Genomic DNA, 26073 nt, shown 5'->3' with positions numbered 1-26073 from the left:
ATCTGTTGAGTTTCAACGTCGTTTTCAGTTTTCCTTTCTGTCTGACTCTTCGCTCGGCGGAAATTGCCGATCCTTCGAGAACTTTCTCCGAAAATTGCCGATCCTTCGCGGGCTCTCCCTCCTGAAGTAGCCGAACCTACGCGCTCTCCGGAAGTTGCCGAGCAGTCACACACCCCCCCCCCCCCCCCCCCTCGGTCTCTCGCTCTCTCGCTCTCTCTCTCCGGAAGTTGCCGATCCTTGGCTCTCCCTTCGAAAATTGCCGATCCTTAGCGCTCCCTCCGGAAGTTGCCGATCCCTTGCACTCCCCCGGAAGCTGCCGATCCCTGGCACTCCCTCCGGAAGTTGCCGATCCCTTGCACTCCCTCCGCAAGCTGCCGATCCCTTGCACTCCCTCCGCAAGTTGCCGATCCCTTGCAGCAGCCGATCCTCGGCGCTCTCTCCGGAAGTTGCCGAACCTCGGCGCTCCCTCCGGAAGTTGCCGATCCTCGGCGCTCTCTCCGGAAATTGCCGACACATTCCGAAGGCTCCCCCACAGCCCCGCCCCCTCCGCCCCCTTCACTCCCCTCCCCCCCCCTCCACCGTCCGTCTGTGTGTCTCCGGCCGCTGCTGCTGCTGCCGGCTGGAGCTTGTTGCTGTCATGGCGAAGAGCCATCGCTTCAAACTCAGGCAACGAAACAGGTGAAGGGGATACAGAGAGAGAGAGAGAGGGAAAAAAAACAAAAAGAACAGCTCAGAAAAATAAACTGATCAATAAAAAGTTTTGAGGAGCGATGTGAGGCGTCGAGTTGGGAGAGTCCGGGGTCGTTGCCGTCCGTTCGTGTCGACGTTTTAAATCTCCCTCGACCCCTCCTCCCTCTTTTAATTAATTATTTTAAAAACGGAGGGAGAAATAAAAGTTTTATTTTCCGAGGTGGGTACTTCAAGCCTCATCCTGTCAAGCAGCAAAACAACATGTCCGAGTCCAACGTGAAAGTAGCCGTGAGGATTCGTCCCTTCAACAGAAGAGGTAAAAAACCCACCAGACCTTCTCATCACTAAATACGTATTGTTCAGATTTTAAATTATATGGTGAACCCTGGACCCTGATTTGGAAATATTAATGCTGGGAGGGGATTTTAAACTTGTAATTCAGGAGCTCGCTTTCCCAAAGTTTGGGCTCCCTGGATGTATATAATTAAAATATTAAATCGCTTTGCAGCAGCCTCCATAAATGTTTTATCTGCCTTCTGATGTTTTGCTGATGGGTTTTCCCAAAATCAAGAGGTGATTGTGTTACAGAACTGATTCTTGGCACTTGTTAAATAAAAATCGACAAAAAAAAAGAAAATCAACAAGTCTGGGTTTTCCCCCCCTCCTCCTCCTCCTCCTCAAATTCTGTCTTAACTTGGTGCAGATGTACTTGCACCAAGTTGGTTTCTTTTTATCTCCTTCCTTGTTTATTATTGGGAGCTGGGTTTTTTTTTTAAAAGTTAAATTCGGTAGGGGGTGGGAAGGAGAGAATCAAGGTCAGGCTGAGTCACTCAGTGAATAAAATGGGTAAGGTGTTCTTGACTTAACTGAGGATCACCTGTTGATTTGCTTCAAGGGCTTTAGCCTTGAAGGGGCTTCTCTTTTTGCGATTTGATTTTAGTACGTTAACATCCCTTTTCCTATTTTCAATTTAAATTATGGAAGTTGAAACAACTGTACTTCGCAGTTTGCGCGAATTTCGCGTTCAGGATTTTTTTTTCTTAAGCAGAAGTTATTAGCAATAGTCAGCTTTGATGCAGTGCCAGTTAAATGTTTGTTTTCTGTTTAATTTTTAACACAAGGAATCTCTTCAGGATATTTAGCAGCTTTTCTTTTGAATGCGATAGACATGCAGTTCCTCAGTTGACCAGGGCTGCTTTGTGCTCTGAAGAGGGGACTTCCTGCATTGCTCTTTTAAAATCTTTTTGTCTCTTAATTAAACCCCGCAAGGAGACAATGGGCTATACCTCAATGTCATCAATCCAAAAATCTAATCCTTTTTAGGGGGGCACAGCTAACAAAAACACAAACCATTTTAAAAGAAGGAAACTTAAATGAAATAATCTTGCCATCCATGTTGGTTTTGCAGCAATGCCAGCTTGCATTTATATAGCACCTTTAAGTAGTAAAGCCCCCTGAGGAGCTTCGCAGGAGCATTATCAAACAAAATTCGACACTACACTCCAGCCCGTGCAGTGCCTACTGGTCATGGAAAGCTTTGAGGCTTTTCGTACCCTCTGTCCATTTTTTTCCTCCTCCATTCTATTTCTGAAGGTGGTAATCATTCCTGTGGCGTAGTTTCACTGGTGCTGTGAGCATTTTGACGGCTCAACCAAGTGGCCATTCTCCAGCTAAGCATAAATGGCGATGCTGTCGGACAGTTCCACAGTGGGGAGCAATACAGCCCAATCTGTCTTCATCCACACCGCTGTACCTTCATTATGAATAGCTGGACGTAGACTAGGATCCCTGATATTTTTCTTGCCCTTCCATGCCCAGCCCACTAATCCATGTAGATGAATTCCATATTGAGCAGTGAGTTAATCGCTCAGCCATTAGGGATTTAGTAAAAAAAAAGTTATCAGTAACTGACTTCTTAAAAATGAGTTTATACAACGATAGATGATAGTTACTGCTATGTATGATGCAGGGTAATATGCATCGTAATTTGTTGCAATTAGTGTGGGATTAGTGGCATACCTCATAATTTTAAACCAGTAAAAATAATAGTACATTGTTATGATCCTAGGCCAGATCCCTAAGTTGTTGCTAAGATCAGTTAGGGACCAATAATGTCTTGTTTAAAGTAAACAAAGTTTAAGCTTCATGACACTTGCTCAGTGAAGAAAGCCACAAGATTCCACAGGCTTTGAGCAAACAAAAATAAACTTTACTATACTAGGTCAGAAAGATAAAACAATTTACAATACCTATCCTGAATATTGCTGAAAAAAAGAGACGTGCTATCAAAACTTTTCATCTTGCGCTCATCAGGATAGCTTGCAAGAAATTATCAACAGTAAAGGGGAACAACAATTTATACTGCATGAGAAGAGAGTAAAAACAAAAAACTACTGCAGATGCTGGAAATCCAAAACAAATATATATCTTTATATTTCACCCCTCTCCTAATTATACTCAGTTCTGCTGAAGGGTCATGAGGACTCGAAACGTCAACTCTCTTCTTCTCCGCCGATGCTGCCAGACCTGCTGAGTTTTTCCAGGTAATTCTGTTTTTGTTTTGAGAAGAGAGTAGGTTGGTTAGCAAGTGTACTGTGGTGGAGGCAGAAGGAACATGTCCACACATTACACCTTTTTCAACTAAAAAGCTTGGGGAACAACAATTCCTTGGTTCATTCCCCGAGGGCAATGCCTTTCTTCTCGTGCAGTATAAATTATTGTCCCCTTTACTGATGGTAATTTCTTCTGGGCTGTCCTGATGAGTGCAAGGTGAAAAGCTTTGATAGCATGTCTCTTTTTTTCAGCAATACTCAAGCTCTGTCCTACCAAACAGTTATTAATATCTATGTTATATTTTAACATTTAGAGTTAATATGAGGTACATATGAATCAACAGGAAAACTGGTCGAACACACCACATTAATTGACAGGTGTGACCAAAACAGATTCCACAGATTTCTTAACAAACCACCTCAACATTAGTAACACTGAGAGTCAACCAATCTCACTGAAACTCCATCTCTCTCACAAGGCATTTCAGTCTTCACCTCAAAAATCTCGCCTTCGAATTCTCTTCAAAAGTTCCTCCAACTCGAATGAGTTTAACAATAGCCCACCTCACAGGGTTTCAATCTCGTCTCCTGAGATTCTGTTTCCCTGGATTCCTGAGTACTTGCTCAAGCACCCAACTCACAAGTACAACTTCAGCTCTTGGGCCATTCCAAGCAGAACACACTTGCTGCAAAGTGGTACCTTTGCTCCAACGGCCCGCAGCATGGAGTCACCAACCTTTGGCTACCTTCTTGGATCTTCAGGGCTTCCCTTGAGGCCTTTTCAAATACCAAACTTGGATGGCATGAACAACAGCCCACCTTGCAGGCTTTCAATCTCGTCTCCCGAAATTCAATTCCCCTGGATTCCTGAGTATGCACCAAATGACGAGCACAGTTTCAGATCCTTGGTTATGCTGAGCAGAAACTACTGTTCCAAAGGGGTACTGCTGCCCCAAAGGCTGACAGAATGGAGTCACCAACCTTTGGCTACCCTGCAACCTTTTTCCTGTTTGGAGCCTGTTTCTCTTCTCCTCTCTCTTTTCTTAACTGGGACCTATTTTTGATCCCTACCTGGGGCTTCTTTCTCCCTGTCCCCGCTCCCCTTTTTGGGACCTCTCCCTGTCCCCTGCCTGGGACACTACTTCTCGATGGCGCTCCACTCCTGGTCACCTGACTTGGATTTTCTCGCTCTTTTTCTCTATTTATGCACAGATGCACTGGCCCTGTTCTGGGCCCAAAGAACTTAAAGATGGAGATCTGCTGAATTGCACCTATGCAGCCCCTCCTGGTCTGCGCACGTGCGGCAAGTCCAAGTTTTGTCGGGACTTTGGGGTGAGATGAGAAATGATTATGGAAGTCATTTGTAGGAGTGGTGCACAGGCCTCCTAATTGTAACTACACGTTAGGACAGAGTATAAAGGAAGAGGTAATGGGAGCTTGTCAGAAAGGTACAACGATATCATTGGCTATTTTAATCTACATATAGAAAAATCAGACAGGCAAAGATAGTGTAGATGAGACCATAGAATGTTTTCGAGATAGTTTCTTAGAACAGCACCAGACAGCAGGGCATACCAAACCTGGCATTGTGCAATGAGATAGTATTAATTGATAACCTCATAATGAAGGCACCCCTAGGTGGCAGTGATTATATGATTGAATTTTACGTTTATTTTGAGGGAGAGAAGAGTGGGTCTGAGACTAGTATTTTAAACTTTAAAAAGGGCAATTATGAGGGCATGAAAGCGGAGCTTACTAAAGTGAACTGGCAAATGAGATTAAGGGGTAGGTCAATAGAGAATGCAGTGGCATACATTTTAAAGGGATATTTCAGAATACACAGAATAGATTCATTCCAATGAGAAAGAAAACTTCCAAGAGGAGGGTCCACCATCTGTGGTTAACTAATAAAGTTAGAGATAGTATCAAACAAAGAAAAAACATTTAATTGTGCTAAGACGGGTGGTAGGTCAGAAGTGGACAGAATATAAAGAACAGCAAGGAATGACAAAAATATTAATAAGGAGGGAAAAATTAGAGTACAAGAGAAAGTAGTTAGAAATATAAAAACAGTAAGATTTTCTACATATATTTAAATAAGAAAGGAGTTAAAAAAGTGAGTATTGGTCCGATAGAAAATGAGCCTGGGGAATTAATAATGCGAAATAAGGGGTTGGCAGATGAATTGAACAGCTATTTTGCATCGGTCTTCACTATAGAGGATACAAGTAACATCCTAGCTGTAAATCAGGAAATGGAAGGGAGGGAGGCACTCGGGAAAATCACTATCACCAGGGAAGTGGTATTGAGCAAATTGTTGGAGCTGCGGGTTGGCAAAAACCCAGGTCGTGATGGACTTCATCCTAGGGTCTTGAAAGAAATGTCTGTTGAGATAATTGTTGTGTTGGTTATAATTTTCCAAAACGCCAAAGATTCAGGGAGTAAATTAGAAAATCGCAAATGTAACACCTTTATTTAAAATGCGGGGGAGACAGAAAGCAGGAAACTACAGGCCAGTTAGTTTAACATCTGTCATGGGCAAAATGTTAGAAGCTATTATTAAAGATGTTATGGTAGGACACTTAGAAAAATCCAACGGAATCAGGCAGAGTCAACATGGGTTTGTGAAAAGGAAATCATGGTTAACCAATTTATTGGAGTTCTTTGAAGGAGTCACATGCTGTTGATAAAGGGGAACTGGCGGATGTAGTGTACTTATATTTCCAGAAGGCATTTGATAAAGTGCCACGTCAAAAGTTATTGCAGAAAATAAAATCTCATGGTGTAGGGGGTAACATATTGGCATGGATAGAAGATTGGCTAGCTAACAGGAAACAGGGTACCATAAATAGGTCTTTTCCTGGTTGGCAGGATGTGACGAGTGGTGTGCTGCAGGGATCAGTGCTGGTGCTTCAACTTTTTACAATTTATATAAATGACTTAGACGAAGGGACCGAAGGTATGGTTGCAAAATTTGCTGACGACACAAAGATAGGTAGGAAAGTAAGTTGTGAAGAGGATGTAGGGAGGCTCAAAATGATGTGGGTTAAGTGTGTGGGCAAAAATCTCCAAATGGTGTATAATGGGGGCAAATGTGGAATTGTCCATTTTAGCAGGAAGAATAAAAAAGAAGCATATTATCTAAATGGTGAGAGATTACAGAGCCCTAAGATGCAGAGGGATCTGGGTGTCCTATTACATGAATCACAAAAGGTTAATATGCAGGTGCAGCAAGTAATTAGGAAAGCTAATAGAATGTTACCATTTACTGCGCGGGTTATTGAATACAAAAGTACGGAGGTTAGGCTTCAGTTATACAATGCACTGGTGAGACCACATCTGGAGTACTGTGTACAGAATTGCTCTCATTCAAGGAAGGATGTAAATGTATTAGAAGCAGTTCAGAGAAGGTTTACTAGACTAATACCATAAATGGGTGGGAAGTCTTATGAGGAAAGGTTGGACAGGTTAGGCTTGTGTCCACTGGAGTTTAGAAGATTAAGAGGCAACTTGATTGAAACCTTTAAGATCCTGAGGGGTCTTGGCAGGGTGGATGTGGAGAGAAACTTTCCTCTTGTGGGAGAATCTAGAGCTAGGGGTTATGGTTTAAAAATAAGGGGTCGCTCATTTAAGACAGATGAGGAGAAATCTTTTCTCAGAGGGTAGAGTGGCTTTGGAACTCTCTTCCTCAAAAGGGAGTGGAAGCAGAGTATATGAATATTTTTAAGGCAGATCTAAATAGATTCTTGATAAACAATGGGGTGAAAGGTTATTGGGGGTAGGCAGGAATGTGGATTCTATGTTACAGTCAGCTCAGCCAAGATCTTATTGAATGGCAGAGCAGGCTCGAGGGGCTGAGTGGCCTATTCCTGCTCCTTGTTTGTATGTCCATATGTATGACTTGTTGGCCGCAGAAGTCAGGAACTCCATTAAAGTAAGTTTGGGTTTCATAACAGCATCCCAAAATGTCACTTACGAATCTACAATTCCCTGTTCTATTTTGGATGATTTTATGTTTGTGGAACCTATATGGCATAGTGCTTTTGCAAGGGTTTCTCAGTGTGGTATCCAAAGAAGAGCTGCAGTCAGATGCAGGAAAAATTGGAAAGTTTGCAAACAAATTGTGTGTTGTTTTCTGTCTTCGTAAAACTGAGTCAGCATCCCTTCCTGACAAAAGTTGACTGTGATTTTGGCCAAATGACTCCTTTGTATGGGTCCTAAAGTCCCTTCAGTTACAAGCATCCTATGCTTTGGACTGAAATTTAAAGAAAAATTGGAAGGAAGAACTTGAATTTATACAACGCTTTTCACAATCACAGGACATCCCAAATTGCTTTACAATCAATTAAGCACTTTTGAAGTGTTGTAACATGGGGAGATTCAGCAGGCGATTTGCACATAGCAAGCTCCCACAAAGTTTGTATTTGATGCCCAATTCATCTGTTATAGTGGTGTTAGTTAAAGGATAAGTATTATTTAGGATGTCAGGAGAACTTGTCTCCTCTTCTTTGAATACCCAGTAGGATCTTTTGCATCCACCTGCAAGGGCAGAGTGAGCCTTGGCTTAATATCTGGTCTTAAAGATGGCAACAGTCACAGTGCAGCACTCTTTCAGTACTGCTCTGATGTGTTCACCGAAATGATGCACTAGAGTCTGAATTTTCCATCTCCTCTAGGACTTTGAATTATTTGTGTTGGTCTAAACTAAAGACGATGGCTTGAAATTTCCAGTTCTTCTCCTAGAACTGTTCATTATCAATTCTGTGAAGCCAAGGATATACATAAACAGGACCACTTGTTGGAGCCAAGTTGTGCTAGAGCCACACTCTGCTTCTGCGTAATATTCAGTACCTGTTGACTACTGTGCTCACCAGGTCAGGATTCTTTAATTCATTCTAGAGCAGCATATGAGTGATTTTTCTACTCATTACTGTTTGAAGAAAAAAATTGACCATAGTTGTAACCATTGGCCATTTTAATACATATTCCACAATCCAGTGATAGCATACTGTACTAAGGTAGGCCATTAGGCTATTAAGGTAGGCCATTTAGGACTGTGATGAGAAATTTATTCACTACGAGGGTGGTGAATTTTTGGAATTCTCTACCCCAGAGGACTCTGGAGGATTAGTTCTTAAGTATGTTCAAGACAGAGATTGATAAATTTCTAGATATTAAAGACATCGAGGGATATGGGGATAGTTCAGGAAAATGGCGTTGAGATAGATCATCAGTCATGATCTAGTTGAATAGTGGAGCAGGCTCCAGGGGCTGAATGGTCTATTCCTGCTTCTATTTCCTGTGATTCTACTATTTGACAGGCTGCATTATAAACCCACCTTTGCTTTTGGATTCAGATCAGTGGACTCAGAAGATGAACTTTTACCATCCCAGGCCGTGTTGTGTGTTTATATCCGAAAGATAATGTTGAGCCATTGATCTGTTACGAGATTGATTGGAGTAGTGATTTGCAAATAATTTTAACTTACTCAGCCTGAGCATTTAATATCAATCCAAACTCAGTAGAGGAATTTGATGTCAGTGAAATTTTCCTCTTGGACATTACTGTCAGCTGGAGCCACTGGTTCTGAATCATCACTTGTTGCACCAGAGTTGTTTGATTTTCTCCATGCTTTACGGGTAGCACACTCAATCTTTACGAAGCAATTGTTTCCATTAGCATTTCTTTGAATTCACTTTGTTTTATCAAGGGAAGTACAAATCTTTTACTTCATTGGACCCATAAATGTGCGTCACAGAGCTTTGGGAGCTGTGGACACAGTGAAATTGAAGTTCACGTTAACTTGCATGTATCTTCAGTTGCTGATCACAACAATTTATACCACAAGAGAAAATGGTGCTGATTGGTTGCCAAGTTAACTTTGATTGGCTGAGGTGTTGCCATGCAGAAAGCTGTGGGGAACTACAAGCTTCTCAAGCTCCTGGGAATTCTTGTGGCCATTTGAAATTTGCCATTCTTGTGTTTGTCCTGATAAGTGCAAGACAAAAAGCTTCGACAATATCTCTCTCTTTGCAGCAGTATTAAACTTAGCTCATTAGAGATGAAAATGTTTTTTTGCTGAATGCAAGCTATGAAGGTTTCATTGTCTGGCCTCTTGGAGGATTTTATTTAATAAAAATAAATGACAACATTATTGAGTAAAAGAAATGATCAGCATTCCTGTTATTGATGTAGTCAGTGTGGCTATGGGTACCCACATGGGCCGCAGTTATGCCTGTCTTTTTGGGGTATGTGAACATTGCTTGTTCCAGTCCTACTCCTGCCCCTCCCCCAAAACTCTTTCTCCGGTACTTCGATGACTGCTTCGGTGCTGCTTCATACTGTTGTCTGGATCTGGAAGAATTTTATCATTTTTGCCTCCAATTTCCACCCCTCCATCATTTTCACATAGTTCATCACTGACACTTCCCTTCCTTGACCTCTCTGTCTCAATTTCTAGTGATAGACTGTCCACCAATATTCATTACAAGCCTACCGACTCCTACAGCTACCTTGACTCCTCACACCCCGCTTCCTGTAAGGACTCCATCCCATTCTCTCAGTTCCTTCGCCTCCGTCGCATCTGTTCTGATGAAACTACTTTCAAAAACAGTTCCTCTGACATGTCTTCCTTCTTCCTTAACCGAGGTTTTCCACCCACGGTGGTTGACAGGGCCCTCAACCGTGTCTGGCCCATCTCCTGCGCATCCGCCCTCACACTTTCCTCTCCTTCCCAGAACCATGATAGGGTCCCCTTGTCCTCACTTATCACCCCACTAGCATCTGCATTCAAAGGATCATCCTCCGCCATTTCCGCCAACTCCAGCATGATGCCACCACCAAACACATCTTCCCTTCACCTCCCGGCGGCATTCCACAGGGATCGTTCCCTCCGGGACACCCTAGTCCACTCCTCCATCACCCCCTACACCTCAACCCCCTCCCACGGCACCTTCCCATGCAACCGCAGAAGGTGCAACACCTGCCCTTTTACTTCCCCCCACCTCACCGTCCAAGGGCCCAAACACTCCTTTCAAGTGAAGCAGCGCTTCACTTGCACTTCCCTCAATTTAGTCTACTGCATTTGTTGCTCCCAATGCGGTTTCCTCTACATTGGAGAGACCAAACGCAGATTGGGTGACCGCTTTGCGGAACACCTTCGGTCTGTCCGCAAGCATGACCCAGACCTCCCTGTCGCTTGCCATTTCAACACACCACCCTGCTTTCATGCCCACATGTCCATCCTTGGCCTGCTGCAATGTTCCAGTGAAGCTCAACGCAAACTGGAGGAACAGCACCTCATCTTCCAACTAGGCACTTTACGGTCTTCCAGACTGAATATTGAGTTCAACAACTTTAGATCATGAACACTCTCCTCTATCCCTACCCACTTTCCGATCCCCCTTTTTCCAATAATTTATATATTTTCTTTTCCCACCTATTTCCATTATTTTTAAATGTATTTCCATCCATTGTTTTATCTCTACCCTTTAGCCTATTTCGATCCCTTCCCCCCACCCCACCCCCACTAGGGCTATCTGTACCTGGCTTGTCGTGCTTTCTACCCTTAATGTCACCATTAGCACATTTCTTAGCTAATATCACCACCGTCAACACCTTTGTCCTTTTGTCTATGACATCTTTTGGCAATCTCCACCTATCACTGGCCCTCTATCCAGCTCTACCTGTCCCACCCCCCCTTAAACCACCTCTTTTCTTATTTCTGTTGAAGAGTCATACGGACTCGAAACGTTAACTTTATTCCTCTCCGCAGATGCTGTCAGACCTGTTGAGTTTTTCCAGGTATTTTTGTTTTTGGTGTGTAGGATTTAAGTATACCTGACATGGAGAATCATTTCCTTACCTCAAATGCCTGTCAGATCTGCTATCTGATTTCTGGTACCATTCTCTAATTGGCGGTTGAAAGGTCAGTGGTGCAGCTTAGGCTGACCGAATGAGATTTGATTTTAATCTGTTCATTTTTCCTGTAAACTGCAAACTTAATTTAAAAAAAAATACGCTCCTTGCCTCTTGGATGTTGTTTGTTCCCACAAAAACATTCCCCTTTATATTTGTTTGCTTGCCACTCCACACACTACACCAAGCCACTGCTTAGAGGAGCAATGGACAATGTGCTCTAAATCCTCAAACCTCGCTCTGAAATTCCTCCCCCTGATTTTCATGCCTTGCATCAATATGGTTGAAGTCTGAAACTTTGCTATATGTGTATACGCTTGCCCCACTACTTGATAATCTACAGCAATGGCCTGCAACAAGGTGCAGCACTTGACTACCCAAATTCTGGTCTTTCAGATCTTAACAGTATCATGGTTAGAAATGGGGCAGTGAACCCTCTCCCTTTGGATTCCACGGAGTAGTGGCTTGGGCAGAAGGGAAAAGTAAGCTTAATGAAATTATTAAATCAAACTTAATCAAATTATTTTCCCTGTTAATTTTCTCTGCTTTCTCGAAGGTGTTTACTTACCCCTGGTGCATTATTCTTGTACCTTTTTTAAATGGTCACTTTGTATATCAAAGTGGAGAGTGGGTGTTGGTGGACCATTCAGTAATTGAGCGACGCTGAGGTCAGTTGCAACACTCTGGCTGAGATCTAAGGATTCAGCAAAGATTGGAGATCATGAGGGGTCAAACCAGGGACCTTCTTGCCGAGTATGGTTTAGTTCCGTGTTGTCTTCACTAGCTGAAATATCAGATGACATGAGGGTAATTTGAATGCTAATTTTAAAATAAAATATCTCTTGTCTTGCAATGCAATTATCCTGTTTCTGTGACTAATTTGCTCATCATAATATACTAATTATGGATTGTACTGCTATGTGAACTTATTTGATAAACTACTTATGTGCAGTATACTTTCAAGGTGCTTGTTGCATGTTTTGTTTGTTCTCTGCAGTTTCATAACAGAAATTAGAGGTTTAGTGGAAAATAAGCAGTATTTTTGGTTGTTCTTCTTTTGAACTGTCCTTTTTTTTTCAGGAAAACTGTCAAGCTCAAGTCATGGCTTTATTTGGTACAATTTAGAGGTTCCGTGGCAGCCTCACCCCAGCATTTCTGGACTAAAGATATGTTCAGTTGTTGTCCAGTGAACCCCACCATCCTGCACCCCCCCTTATTGGAAATGCACATGTGGATTTTGGATTGGGTTTATGTGGGACACCATCCACAAATGAGTAGCTTGCCAACATTCAATGTCTAGATGCACAAATGAAAACTATTAACCTTGATGAAATGTCAGATGGCTGGTGTACCCTGTGAAGCAACAGCCCGTTCTTCAGGAGGGTAAATGCTTCTTGCAGTGGAAAAGCTCGGGGTCATGAATATGAGTTAGTGAAAATGTTAAGGGAAGAGTCACCCTGAACTACTCTTGCTCCATAACAAGGAGTTGCACAGCAGTGCCATAGATCTTGGAGAAGATCACTTTTTTAAACTTGTACCTGGTAAATGGGTCACATTGATACCACAGCATTTATTGTCCATGCCTAGTTCCCCTGAGGACAAGTAACATATAGGCCAGACTCTAGAGGAGTGACATTTCTCTTTGATGAAGGACATTAATACACCAATTTGTTTTTCACAACAATCTAGCCACTTTCATAGTCACTTCTTCTGGTGCCAGTTCACAAATTGTCAAACTTGTGGAAGTAATTGATTGATTTGATTTAAATCTTGACCTGTTGGTTACTAGCTCAATACTGTAACCACTTGCTCACCATACCCTCTAGATGAGAGTGTATTATTTGACAAGATGCCAATGAAAATCTGCCAAAATTACAAGTAAATGGGCCGAAGTTGTTGGAAAATATATTTTTCACTTCCCCCACCTTTCCTCTTCATCTGATATGAACACAGCTGACAGCAGGAATATGGAGGGGTGTCAGTTTGAGGAGTTGAGTCACACACAACCACTCTAGGGCTGTTATAGAGTCACCTTCATAACCTTTATCGGGCTCACCAGGTATTTTGCGAGTACCTTCAACTTAAGGCTTTTTGGTTACCTCCTTTGCATGAACTTGTTTATTTTGCATAAAATTTTACATGGTACAATATAATTTATCCAACACCAGTAAATCCAATACTGCTGTTCTCATACTTTTAGCCAAGTATTTGAAACTCTGCCCTGCCTATTGTGTTTGCAATTGGAACGCATTTAGGGTGTCTTTGACAGGAGAAACCTAGCCCACATTAATTCTGGCATTTTGTGCACGAGAACGACGTCTCTTGCTGGAACCTTGGGTTGTGGAAATTGATGCTGCTTCCAATGATGGTCTCGTTGGAGTAGCATGCATGTTCTATTAGGTAATTTTCCCTGCTTCCAATTGTATTGCACCCTGCCCTAAAGTGCAATGCCCTGAAGTACATTATCATGAATGGTATCATTTTTTGGTGCGTTACCCAAATTGCCATTTGACATGGGTGAGGCTAGGGAGTGGATGATAGAAAAATATTCCATTGTAGAATCCCATTATTGATCCTGTTTGCATTCAAATCCATGGGTAATGGCATTCTCTGATTGGAATTTCTAGACACCAACCACAAGTGGTACTGCGAGTGTTCTTGTTGGGGGGGATTAGGCTACCAAGCACAGCCCCAATACTGAGTTTTGATCATTGCCGCCTGTTTAGCCCATTTTGAAATCCTCTTCAAGAGTGTTGGTGCCCTGTTGTAGACAGTTAAACAAGAGCTGGTGTCAGGGGTTGTCTTTTGACATGTAGGATGAACAATAAATAGCAAGAATGAAGATTGTTGGAAATGTTAGAGGCATGAGCTTGAAGTAGATAATTTAAAAAAAATGTTTATCTGATGGCTCCTGGCAGTGGTAGAATGCAAAATATGAATCTAAATCTGTTGCCTATTCTTGATATTGGTGGCATGCTCCACAAGAACTTGATTTTATGCAAGTAAAAATAAAAGTACATCCTAAAATGTCATCCAACAGTCTACGTTGCACATTGCAGTTCTGAATGATTTTATGTCTGGAGCCAATGTATCAAAGTACCTTTTGCAGGGCATCTGAGCATGTAATGACTGCAAAGAATTTCTGCAGGCAGAAATAGACAGTTTGACAATTAGGCAAATAGTATGTAGTTTTTGCTGTTGACAAAAACCAAATCAGCATATTTCGCAGACAAGAGTTTGACTGACATATGGCTGTCATCCGTAGGGGCTCGAAATTCTCTTTGGTTACCAACTTCCTACTCCTTGTCTTGGTAATTTTATCCAACGAAAGAATAATTTTTTATCTAGCACCCTTTCCGAACACAGGAGTTTCCCAAATCGCTTTCCAGGCGATGAACGAGTGCATTCACTGTTGTAAGATAGGGAAGTGTGGCAGTTGTTTGGGAGCAGCAAGTTTCTGTAAATTGCATGAGATTAAGTGATGACCTGATTATCTGTTTAAGCAATGTTGGTTAAGGAATAAATTTTGGCCCAGAGACCAAGAGTGAATCTGCACTTTGAATAGCGCTGTGGAATCTGTTTCATGGAGGACTGAAAGTTTTAGGTGTAGCGTCTTTCACTTATAGATTTATTAGTAGAAGTTTTATTCAGAGCACACAATTCTGTGAAGGTCTGGGAATTGTCACATCACAGTTGCTGAGCTCAGTAGGAAGATACCCAACACTGATATCCCTGCCTTTGTGATACAGTGGTCTAGTTAGTATTCTCTCATCTCCAAGCTTTTGCATCATCTGCCTTCCATGACCTTCACCCTTAGATTGCATTAATTTCAATTAGCTTAGCTTTTGAGACTCACTGTCTCTCCGATAGAGACCCATAGCTGTCATTCATGTCTTGTCTACATTTAGGGGAAAGGATCAAAGCAATTAAGATGGATAGATTTATCTCCCATTAGGTTAGAACTACACTAAGAGAAAACAATTATCTTTATGACTCCAACTTGTACCATTCACGAACGGAGCTTGAGGATCTGAGCTGATCTGTGATTGAGAAAAATCTGAGGAGACTGATCCAGAAAAATTTCTTCAGTCACTCTTTTTTAATTACAAAATTGAGTCCTCAGTACAAGATGGAACCTCAACATAATCTCACTTAATACAGCTTCTCTTAACAGGGATAGGCTTTGAGGAAGCATTGCTCAGGACAGTGGATGTTATTAAGTAACTGTGAAATTCTGTGATCGAGAAAATGAATATTCTGGAAGGATAAGGTGAATTGAACTTGCTTGTCCAATTTTATTTTGTGATTCCTAAATTATCTGCCGTGTTAATGTGACTTATTTAACCCCGTCTTAAGTAATTATGCATTTCTTTTGACAGAAGATATTGTGCTTTCAGTTGATCTTTTCTTTCTCTTCCCTTGTTCACACACTCTTTTATTGTGCCCAACAGTCTCATTTCTCATATAAACACAAACAAACAACATCTTTCCTGTTCTTTCCTTCAGTGTGTCATGGGGTAGAAGGAGGAAGATTTAATTTTGAAAAAAAAATGTCCAAAATTACAACAATATGGTTAGCTTGCATTAATTAATGTCCAAGATTTGACTCTTTAAAATCATCAGTGTGTGCTTTTATGTCTTGTATTTAATATTTATTGAAACCCATCAAAACCAAATCAAGAAATACATATTTTGACCTTGCTGATCCTGTTGTTAGCCAACACTCATCTCTCCCTCACTACATGAAATGAAGCAGGTGCTTTACGGAAAATTATACATTTGGTTGCTTGCAATTGATTTTTTTTTGGTGAGGGTGGAATGACATATCCACTGCTTAATTTCTGGCCTGAATAATGGTAAAACAAACAAGTGGTGGAACAGACATGCGCATTCTGTTTTTATATTTGGCACTTGATACCTAGAGAACTTTTTGTTCCTGTTTTATCATGTCTTCTTTGTCCTTCTCCCTCACCTGCCCTCATTTTCTGAGATCATGTAGCCACTATGCCACTTGTGCATGCAGAGAGAGCATGGTTTGACTTGGTTAAAGGTACTATATAAATATAAGTTGTTGCTTTTGTTTCCCTTCCTCTCCCGTGGAAATACTGTACATTGTTAATAGATGCATGGAAATTTCTTCAGCCATTTAAAAAGAGGGGCATTTTTTTTTTACTGAGAACTGAGGACTGTTAACCCACTTGCAGTAATCTGTGTAATGTACCCCTGATCAAATTCTTATTGAATATTTAAAATGAATGACACATATTGCCATACAGATCAATTAATATATTTGTGCTTTGAATTACTCTTTATTTAAAAAAAAAATCATCAATCTTCAAAAGTACATTGCATATTAGAATATGTAGCTACCTTCAAAGCACTTGATAGCTTATTTGCATTTAGTGAGGTACCACAGGTGCCAATAGATTGAATGACCATTTAACCCATATTGGTGGTGGTAGTTAAGGGATGTATGCTGGGCAGGACATTATAAGAATTCCCTGCTGGAAGAAAAAATTGTATGATACCTTTTACATCCACCTTACTACGTGTTTGGGTCTTAGTTTAACCTCATCTGAATCATGACACCTCCAAAAATACAGCATTGCCTCAGTACCACACTGAATGTCAGCCAGTTCAATTCCTGAAGTGGCGCTTGAACCCACAACTTGCAACTCCCAGTCAAGAATGCTACCAACTAAACTAAGTTAACGTTTGTACTGCTATACCAACATGCTGCCTCTACTTTTCATGAAGATTGTGTAATTGCAATTGTTACAATGTTCTTTAACTAAGCCACCTACAGTGAAATTGGAGTAACTTTCCAGCAGTTAAAAAGTGCCTCTTCTAGTTATAAAAGGCACAAGATTTATTATTATTTTTTGAAATTTAATTAAGGAGAGATCAATGTTTTCAAATATTTCCTAGCTCTATTTATAGATATTTGTTGTGGTGCCCATGTTGATTTTATGATTGGACAGTTTAAGAAGTACTCTACTAACTCTAAAAGATTCCTTTGCTATGCTGCCATAACAGTTAGCTTTCTTCCTTAATTCCCATTATTTTACTTAACTCTTTCTCACTGTCTAAAATCTAAAACCCGGTCTTAATATTGAGCTCTAGAAGGACTAATACCAAAATATTAAAAGTGACAACAAATAAAAGGCGTGGCAAGTTTATTATTATAACTGAAAGGAGTCAAATATTTGGCCTGTCATCATTGCTGCCATTGGGCTTAAGTGCTTTGAGTGATTTAAGTGTTATAGAGCATTGTTGTACCAGAGAAGTAGGATTTATGGTTATGGTTAGCTCAACCTTTGTTCAACTCGTCCGAGTTGAACAATGAGCATTAACTAGCTATCATCATGAAAAGAATTCTGTGTTCCACGTTGAACAGTGGCAGAGGTAAGGTGGCGAGTAGCTGTCTTGCCCGTACTTGGAGGAGATGTGAGGAATATTACAGCGATGAACTAAATCTTTTTCCTAAGATGAGAGAAGGAGGAAGTGGACAGTGGTTTTTCTGTTAACGTTATGTTGCATTCTGTTACATCTTCAAAATCTACCTCTTTGACCAAGTTTTTGGTCATTTAACCTAATATCTACATACGTAGCTTGTTGTCATACTTTATTTTATGTTGCTCCTGTAAAACACCTTGCGATGTTTCATTATGTTAAAGGTGCTATGTAAATATAAGTTCTTGTACATAATACTGCATTTTATGCACCTTTCCTTTGAGTCTTGTTGTGAGCACTGTCGTTCTTGTTTCAATAAGAGTGCAAACAGTGAATCTTATTAATAGTTTCTTGATTAAAAACTGGGGCAGTTTATGTATTGACACAAGGAATGCAGTCCGAATAAGCTGAGTTACTTCAGTGTGATTTAAACATGTTACCACATGAAACTCTGAATATTTGATTAAGTGCTATAAATTTCTGACTTTGGAAAGTAAGTGCTGCTTTTATTCCATTTCTCTCCCCCCCGCCCCCCCCCTTTTTAATTTGTCTTGTTTTTCCTCATACCAGTCATAACTGGAAAACCTCTTGGCTCTGGTATCATTCCATTGAATCTTTGCTCTACCCATTCCTTAGTTCTAATACACTTGGCTTGAAGAATGACAACTGGGTTCCGAGGGCTACACACAGTATTCAATTTATGGCCAAGCAATGCCCAGAACAAATTCAACATCACATTCTTGCTTTGTATTTAGTGCCCTACATATAAATAGCTCAGAAGCCAAGAATTCCAATTTTTTTTTTTGAATGACTCTCCATGTATTTTCACCTTTAAAGTTATGAACTAAGCTCTTGTTTTGTTCCTGTACTCTGATTTCCTCAAACTATTCCACTACCTTAGTCAAGCACAGTTGCCCATTACAAATACATGCTAGCTGTCCTTAATTAGCACATTTCTTTCTGAGCGTTAACTAAATTAATCTTGGCTCTTAAAGTTCAACCAGAATCAGAGTTGGATGATTTGGCTTATAATTTCAAAGCTGGCTTGCAAAGAGTTGGTTTATAATTTCAACGGCACTTTACCCCTTTTTTGAATGGAGTGTAGGATTCTCAACTTCCCAGTTATTTGGCAGTTTCAGTTTTCGAAGGAGTTGGTAAATGTTCTTTAAGGGATATAGATAAAGTGGATAGGGAGAAACTGTTCCCTTTGGCGGAAGGGTCGAGAACCTGAGGACACTGATTTAAGGTGATTGGCAAAAGAACCAGGGCGACATGAGCTTAAGAAATAGGAACAAGAGTAGGCTATTTGGCCCCATGAGCCTGGTATGCAAATCTTTAAGATCATGGCTGATGTGATTGTGGCCTTAACTCCGCTTTCCTGCCTGCCCCCCCACCCAAATAACTTTTGACTTGTGGATCAAAAATCTGTCTAACTCCACCTTGAATGTGTTCAATGACCCAACCTCCACTGCTGTCTCGGGTAGAGAATTCCAAACATGACCCTTTTGAGAGAAGAAATTCCTCCTCTGTTGGGAGGCCCCTTATTTTTAAACTGCGCCTAGTTCTAGATTCTTCCGTGAGGGGAAACATTCCCAGCATTGACCCTGTCAAGCCCCCTCAGAATCTTTTATGTTTCAATAAGATCACCTCTCATTCTTCAAAACTCTGAGTATTGGCACAACCTGCTCAACCTTTCCTCATAAGACAATCTCTTCACACCAGAAATCAACTGAGTGAACCTTCTCTGAACTGCCTCCAATGCAAGTATATCCCTCCTTAAATATATCCTCAAGTAAGGAGACCAAAACTGTATGCAGTACTTTATGTGCGGTCTCACCAATGTCCTGTACAGTTGTAGCAAAACTTCCCTATTTTTATATTCCATCAGAAAGATGTTTTTGCACAGCAAGTGGTTACGATGTGGAATGTATTGCCTGAGATTAGGAGAGGCAGCTTCAACGGTGGTTTTCAAAAAGGAGTTGGATAATTATCTGAAGAGAAAATGTTTTCAGGACAATGGTGAAAAGGCAGAAGAGTGGGACTAGCTTAGAAGTTCTTAGAGAAAGCCCCCATGGGCATGATGGACTGAATGGTCTCCTTCTGTGCAGTAACCATTCTATGGTTCTAATGTCTCAGTTAACTCCTCCCAACTACTGTATTATGGGATGCCTGCCATCTGGGCCTATGGCTCTTCACTTTCAGTTGTAAAACTTCAGCTGGCGACATTAGCTCTGTTCAGAAATTTAATCATTTTATGTAAAATATTTTGAACTGTTTGATTTTGTTCCAGTACTGCCAGTTTACAAATTTGTCTGGTCTGAGACAGCACCAGTCAGGCACAGTGCTCATCCCAGTGCTATTTAACAGACTGGTTTTACACAATTCTTATCCACATATAAGGATATATTTCTTCAGAGCAAAGGGCTAAGGTTCACCTACTCTTAGCAAGCATCTGGGTAATGAAATTAAATCTACGAATATATTTCTGAACTCCTAAAAGCTGATATAACAGTCGAACTACAGCTCATGAATGTCCGGCCTCTTAGCATTTGAATGAAAAGAACTGTTAAATTCTCATCCCTGTTTGCAATGATTCAAATGACATGGCCTCACCCTTCCCAGCAGTCCTGCAACCCTCTGAGATATCTGCACTCTAATTTTGGCCTCTTGATCATAACTGATTTTGATAACTTCACCATTGGTGGCCGTGACATTAGCTGCCAAGGATATCTTTGAGCGCTTTGGAATTCCCTACCTAAACACTCTACTTCTCTATCTTTCCTTCTTTAAGATGCCACTTAAAACCTACCTTTTGGCAAAGCTTTTGGTCATCAGGCTCATGGCTCAATGACAAATCTTGCTTTATAATGCTGATGTGAAGTGTCTTGGGATGTTTTATTCATCGTCGTTATGTTAAAGCAACTGAAAGTTGCAGCTCTGGGATGAAATATTCATCCTTGTTGTAATGCTTCAAAGCAGTTGCCAGACAATGCATTAACATCAAGGTGCACAGTTGCCCTTCTCGAGTACAAAAGCAAAATACCATGAATTCTAGCAATGAGTAAAAAGAGAAAATGCTGGAAATACACAGCAGATCAGGCAGCATCTACAGACAGCAGAACAAAGATATTGGGCTGAATCTTCAGAAGAGTGACAATCATTGCCACTCTGCTCCTATTTATTTACTCCAGGATGCAGCTCCGCGTTTCTGGCCTGGACTTCCAAACCATGCTTCTTCAGAAATGGGGAGCGTACCTGTTCTGAGAGTCCTATCTCATAGTACAGGATTGTCAATGGTAACCAAGCCTTTTTATGATACTAGCTGCCGCATTTTGGTAAGTAGAAAGTTTAAAGGTCCCAAAGCCATTTTGAGGAGCTACGAAGAGAAGATAAGTGGGGGAGGGTGTAGGGTATCAGGTGGCTGGGTGGGGGAGGATATAGGATAGCAGGGTAGCGGGTGGGTGGGGGAGGGTGTAGGGTAGCAGGGTAGCAGGTGGGTGGGTGAAGGTGTAGGGTAGCAGAGTAGTGGGTGGGGGAGGGTGTAGGGTAGCGGATGGGTGGGTGGGTGAGGGTGTAGGGTAGCGGGTGGGTGGGTGAGGGGTCGGGCAAGTTGGGGTTTCAGGAGGGTAGTCAGTGGTCAGGAGGCTGATTGGGGGGGATAATCAGGTATTTGAGGGGTCCAGTGGGGAGTTGGGGTATCAGTACCCAGGAGTGAGAACTGGTTTTAATCCTCCTAACTTCGCTGGGTAACTACTCTGCTAAGTAAATTGGAACCATCCAAAGTCTCTGACTTCAACTCAGAGTTTCGGAGGGTTCCAGATGCAGGGGAATTGCCCATTGGAAGGCCAAACTTCCTGGGTAATTCCTGCATAGTCAGTGCGTAGGAACTTCCGAGGGGGTCCCCCAATGCATTTTTGTGGTGGTGGGGGGTATGACCATCCATAGATTGGAAGTTCTGGGCCAGTGTTTCAGATTGATGACCTTTCTATGATGCTGCCTGACCTAAGTATTTTCAGAATTTTCTGGTTTTATTGTCTGTTGCCTAGAAGAAGATTACAAAAAGATTACGAATGTGGGAAAACTCCTCTGCCCATCCCAGCTCATCCATCCAGAAAGAACTCAGTTCCCTAGTCCAGTAGGATATAGGTGTTGCCTGAATGAGGTGTATTTTTGCATGAGTTTCTCTTTCTGTATGACCCCAGGCTGAATGTGTTGGAAGTGTGTTGAGTGAGTGTACATCCAGGTTGCCACTCCTATTCCTACACTGCAGGCAAATACCAAGCAACCATCTATCAGTCCACCAGCCACATGGAGAGTTGTAAGATATACACTCGAAAGCTCTAGCATTTTGAGTCTCAAAAAAGTGATTATTTCGAACTTATGGGAACTAGAAGATATAACAGCATGTTTATAGGTTTAATTCAAAGGAACGTAAAACACTCTGCAGTTATATTGCAGGTATATTGTTTGGTTACCTCTTGTCATATTCATTTCATGGGGAAAATTTGTAAAAGGATTTGTTTAATATTTATTGTTCTGTGCTTTTCACTCTAGGCTTCGAATGCCGTGAGCAAATGGCACTCCCTCCAGTAGTAGTAGAAACCATTCCAGTTTACTCAGTACACCCAACATGTTAAATAGACATTTTTTACAGGCCTTCACCTCTTTATTTTGTGCAAACAAAAACAGCATTTAGACAAGAGGATCTCAATCTCTCCCTATCTTGTGCTTCCTCCATCAAAAACTTAAAAGTGGTTTAGACTCAGTTGATTAGTGAAATGCTGGCAAGCTTGCTGACGATATTTGTAAATCTCCACTGCCAAGGAAATTTTCCACAAATTTCTCTGATTAACTGTCAACCAACTAATGCTTGTTGCACTCAACTTACTATTTCGCATGTAGGAAAACCTAGTAGATTGCACTTGAACATTGCTACTGACCTGTAGCTTGACTCTTCCGCAGGTATTGAATGACTGGTGTTATAGATTCCATTTTAGGTTTGTTACTCCAAGAGAACAATGGGAAACTTGCTGAAATAGGATATCAGGCCCTTATTTATGAACCTTTATTGGGGGTTTGTGTTAATGGGGGTTTGGGTTAATATAATTCTGTTTATCACTTGAGGAACTTAATATTCTTGGTTAGATTCCTGACCTTTGCTGAGTTAACTGGGATTCTACAGTTGGCATTAGCACCCTAGAGTAGGGAGAATTATAAAAATAGTACAAAGGCCATTTGGCCTAGGTCACCTTTGCTAGCTCTTCAACTGGAGATCTAATCTAATTTTGTTTCTCTTTCCCTTTCCTCGTTCTTTTTCTTCTCATATGCTTTCTAATAATAAAACTTAATGAACTTGAATTCCTGACGTTTAATTTAAAATGCTCAAAAAGTATTTAGAGTCTAGACATAGATACGCAAGAGACACCGGGCTTTGACCTTGGATCATTTTAACAGGCATTTGGCTAAACAGGGGATCACAGATTTCTACAGTATTATAGTGATACCATGGTAGATCACCGAGTCTTAGGATGTGGTTTTGTGCGCAGGATAGCCTCTATTGAATGTTTGCAATGTAGACATATGTCCAAGGCAGGCAAAAAAAAAAAATGGAGGCCAGCCACTTTCCCACAGGGAAGGAAAGTCAAAATGGTAGTCTCTGCTCATGAATTTGCAGGATGAAGCACTGACTCAAGCCTGACAAGATGGTTCTTTCAGTTGTCTCTCACCTAGTGTATAGTTCTTGGCATTCTAAAAGCATAGATGAGACACGAAGGTGGAACAAGCAGCTTTCCAATATTCTAAATAGGGAAATCTTGAGGGAAGAGACATTTTGGGAAGAATGTATTTGTTACCTGATACAGAACAGAATTAGAGCCTGCCCACCTCTTCTAACAATTGGCTGCACATCTGTCACAGCATGATGAATTTGTTTTACCAGTTGCTCATAACTTTGCTTCCTTGATCATTATTTTTGTTATTTCCTGGGATCTGATCTCTAATTGCCCTTGAGAAGGTGGTGGTGAGCTGCCTTCTTGAGCCACTGCAGTCCATGTGGTGTAAGTAAACTCACAGTGCCGTTAGGAAAGGAGTTCCAGGATTTTGACCCAGTGACATTGAAGGAACAGTAAGTTTCAAGTGAGGATGGTGCGTGGCTTGGAGAGAAACTTGCTGGTGGTGGTGTTCTCATGTGTATGCTGCCTTTGTCCTTCTAGGTGGTAGAGGTCGCAGGTTTGGAAGGCGCTGTTGAAGGAGGCTTGATGAATTGCTGCAGTGCATCTTGTGTATGGTACTCACTGCTGCCACTTTGTGTCAGTGATGGAGGGAGTCAATGTTAAAAGTGGTGCACAGGGTGCCGATCAAATGGACTGCTTTGTCCTGGATGGTGTCGAGCTCCATGAGTGTTGTTGGAACTGCACTTATCCAAGCAAGTGGAGAGTATTCCTGACTTATGCCTTATAAATGGTGGACTGTCACTGATATTCTGGAATGGCAACCTGGATTGATTTGCGCCCCCCCCACCCCTTGGCTATGATCACAGGGACCAACTGCATGCACTGCTATGGACACCCTGGCTAAGGGAAACTAACCTGGCACTGATAGAAGAGTGGTCCATGTCATACACTTTTGCACTGCTCATTGAATTTTTGTTTGCTTTAGTTCATGGGGTGTGAACATCACTGGAAAAGCCAGCATTTATTGCCTAACCCTAATTGCCCCTGAGAAGGTGGTGGTGGGCTGCCTTCCTGAACTGCTCCAGTCCATATGGTGTAGGAACATCCATAGTGCTGTTGACTTCCAGGATTTTGAACCAGCGACAGTGATATATTTCCAAGTCAAGATAGTGTGTGACTTGGAAGTGAACTTGCAGGTCCTCGTAACATTGCCCGACATTGCCTCTGTCTCAGCTTTTCTGCCACTGAAACCCTCATTCATGCCTTTGTTGTCTCGAGACTCGACTATTCCAATGCACTCCTGGCTGGTCTCCCACATTCTACCCTCCATAAACCTCAGGTCATCCAAAACTCTGCCTTCTTACACCAGGCCCCATTCACCTATCACTCCTGTGTTTGCTGACCAATATTGGATCCCAGTCAAGAATCGTCTTGGTTTAAAATTCTCATCTTTGTTTCAGATATGTCGATGGCATTGCCCCTCCTATCTCTGTATTCACCTCAAGCTCCACTATCGTCAGAGATCTGTGCTTCCCTAATTATGTTCTCGTGAGCATTGGTGGCCGTTCCTTCAGTTACCTTGGTCCTAAGCTTTGAAGAGCTGTTCCTACACTTCTCAGCCTCTCAACCTTGCTTTCCTCCTTTAAGACACCATTTAAAGCCTCCCTCTTTAACCAAGCTTTTGGCCAACTGACTTAATATCTCCTTATATAGCTTGGTAATGTACTTTGTTTTGTAATACTCCTGTGAAGTGCCCTGGGGCATTTCATTACATTAAAGATGCCATATAAACATAAGGTGTTGTTGATAGAGGTCACGGGTTTGGAAGGCGCTGTCGAAGAAGCCTTGTCAAGTTGCTGCAGTGTATCTGTAGATGGTACACGCTGCTGCCACTGTGCATCGATGGTGGAGGGAATGAATGTTCAAGGTGGTGTATGGGAATAAATTTGGTGATGTACCTGGGGAGTTGCTGAATATTACTTTTTAGTAGTAACGTTGTTATAGAGCTCTTTATGGAGGAAGAACCCAAAAGTGCTTTAGTTTAAGGAGGGAAATAAAAAGAGATGCCAAGCAAGAATGGAAAATTCGAAAAATGCAAAGATTAGGTTAACAGCCAAAGGCGTGGTTGAAGAAAAGGTTGTTGAGATTTCTGAAATCAAGGAGGGAGGTGCAGGGAACTTGGTAGGGAGTTGCAGTGAGCAAGAACATCATGGGTGAATAATAGTTAGTCAATAAGAGAGCAGGTGAACAAAGAGGAATGGAAAATGCAAGCGAGGGCACGCAAGAGATCATTAAGGTAGGATAGGCAAGGCTATGATCATGAAAGACATATTCATAATCACATTTGTGTATATACATGCTGGAAATGTTTTGTTACAACCAGGTGGGAAGGGGTTGAATGGCTCCCCTCTTCCTGCTCCCTCGTTTGGCTGCAACAGGATTTTTAAAAAGGATATGCTTACCAATTCAGTGAACGTTTAATTGTTTATGTACTGTGACCATAAAAGACACAGACAGGTTTCTGTCAGTTTTTAAAAAAGAGAATAGTATTTATTGAACTTAACCCAGTCCAAGAAAAATAACAAAAATGCTTCAACTTTAATTGGTGGTTTCTAGCCAGTAAATTCATAGCCTTTTTTTTTATATGAAGCATGGCTTCACAACTGTTTGCTTTTATAGATACATAAAACATTTAGCTGCATTATGAGATGCCTCCTGATATAGATAAAAAAAAATATATATATTGTGGGGCAACGACAGTCTTATTTTTCTTGCCACATTGGTTTTA

The 26073-nt window shown here is 41.5% G+C and overlaps 1 protein-coding gene across 1 annotated transcript in view; it reads left to right on the top strand.

Annotated features, from left to right (window-relative positions):
- Positions 1-876: 876 nt before the first annotated feature.
- Positions 877-26073, top strand: part of LOC144689927 (kinesin-like protein KIF13B) — a 142389-nt gene continuing 117192 nt past the window's right edge. Inside the window, exon 1 of the mRNA XM_078557445.1 lies at positions 877-1006. Within this exon, the coding sequence (XP_078413571.1) occupies positions 952-1006 (55 nt within the window). The 5' untranslated portion in view covers positions 877-951. The remainder of the gene's footprint in view (positions 1007-26073) is intronic.

This window comes from Cetorhinus maximus, chromosome 14, assembly GCF_964194155.1.
Source record: "Cetorhinus maximus chromosome 14, sCetMax3.hap1.1, whole genome shotgun sequence".
In the NCBI taxonomy this organism is placed as follows: domain Eukaryota; kingdom Metazoa; phylum Chordata; class Chondrichthyes; order Lamniformes; family Cetorhinidae; genus Cetorhinus; species Cetorhinus maximus.
The sequence above is the reverse complement of the archived record's forward strand: the minus strand, read 5'-3'. Positions and strand labels throughout refer to the sequence as shown.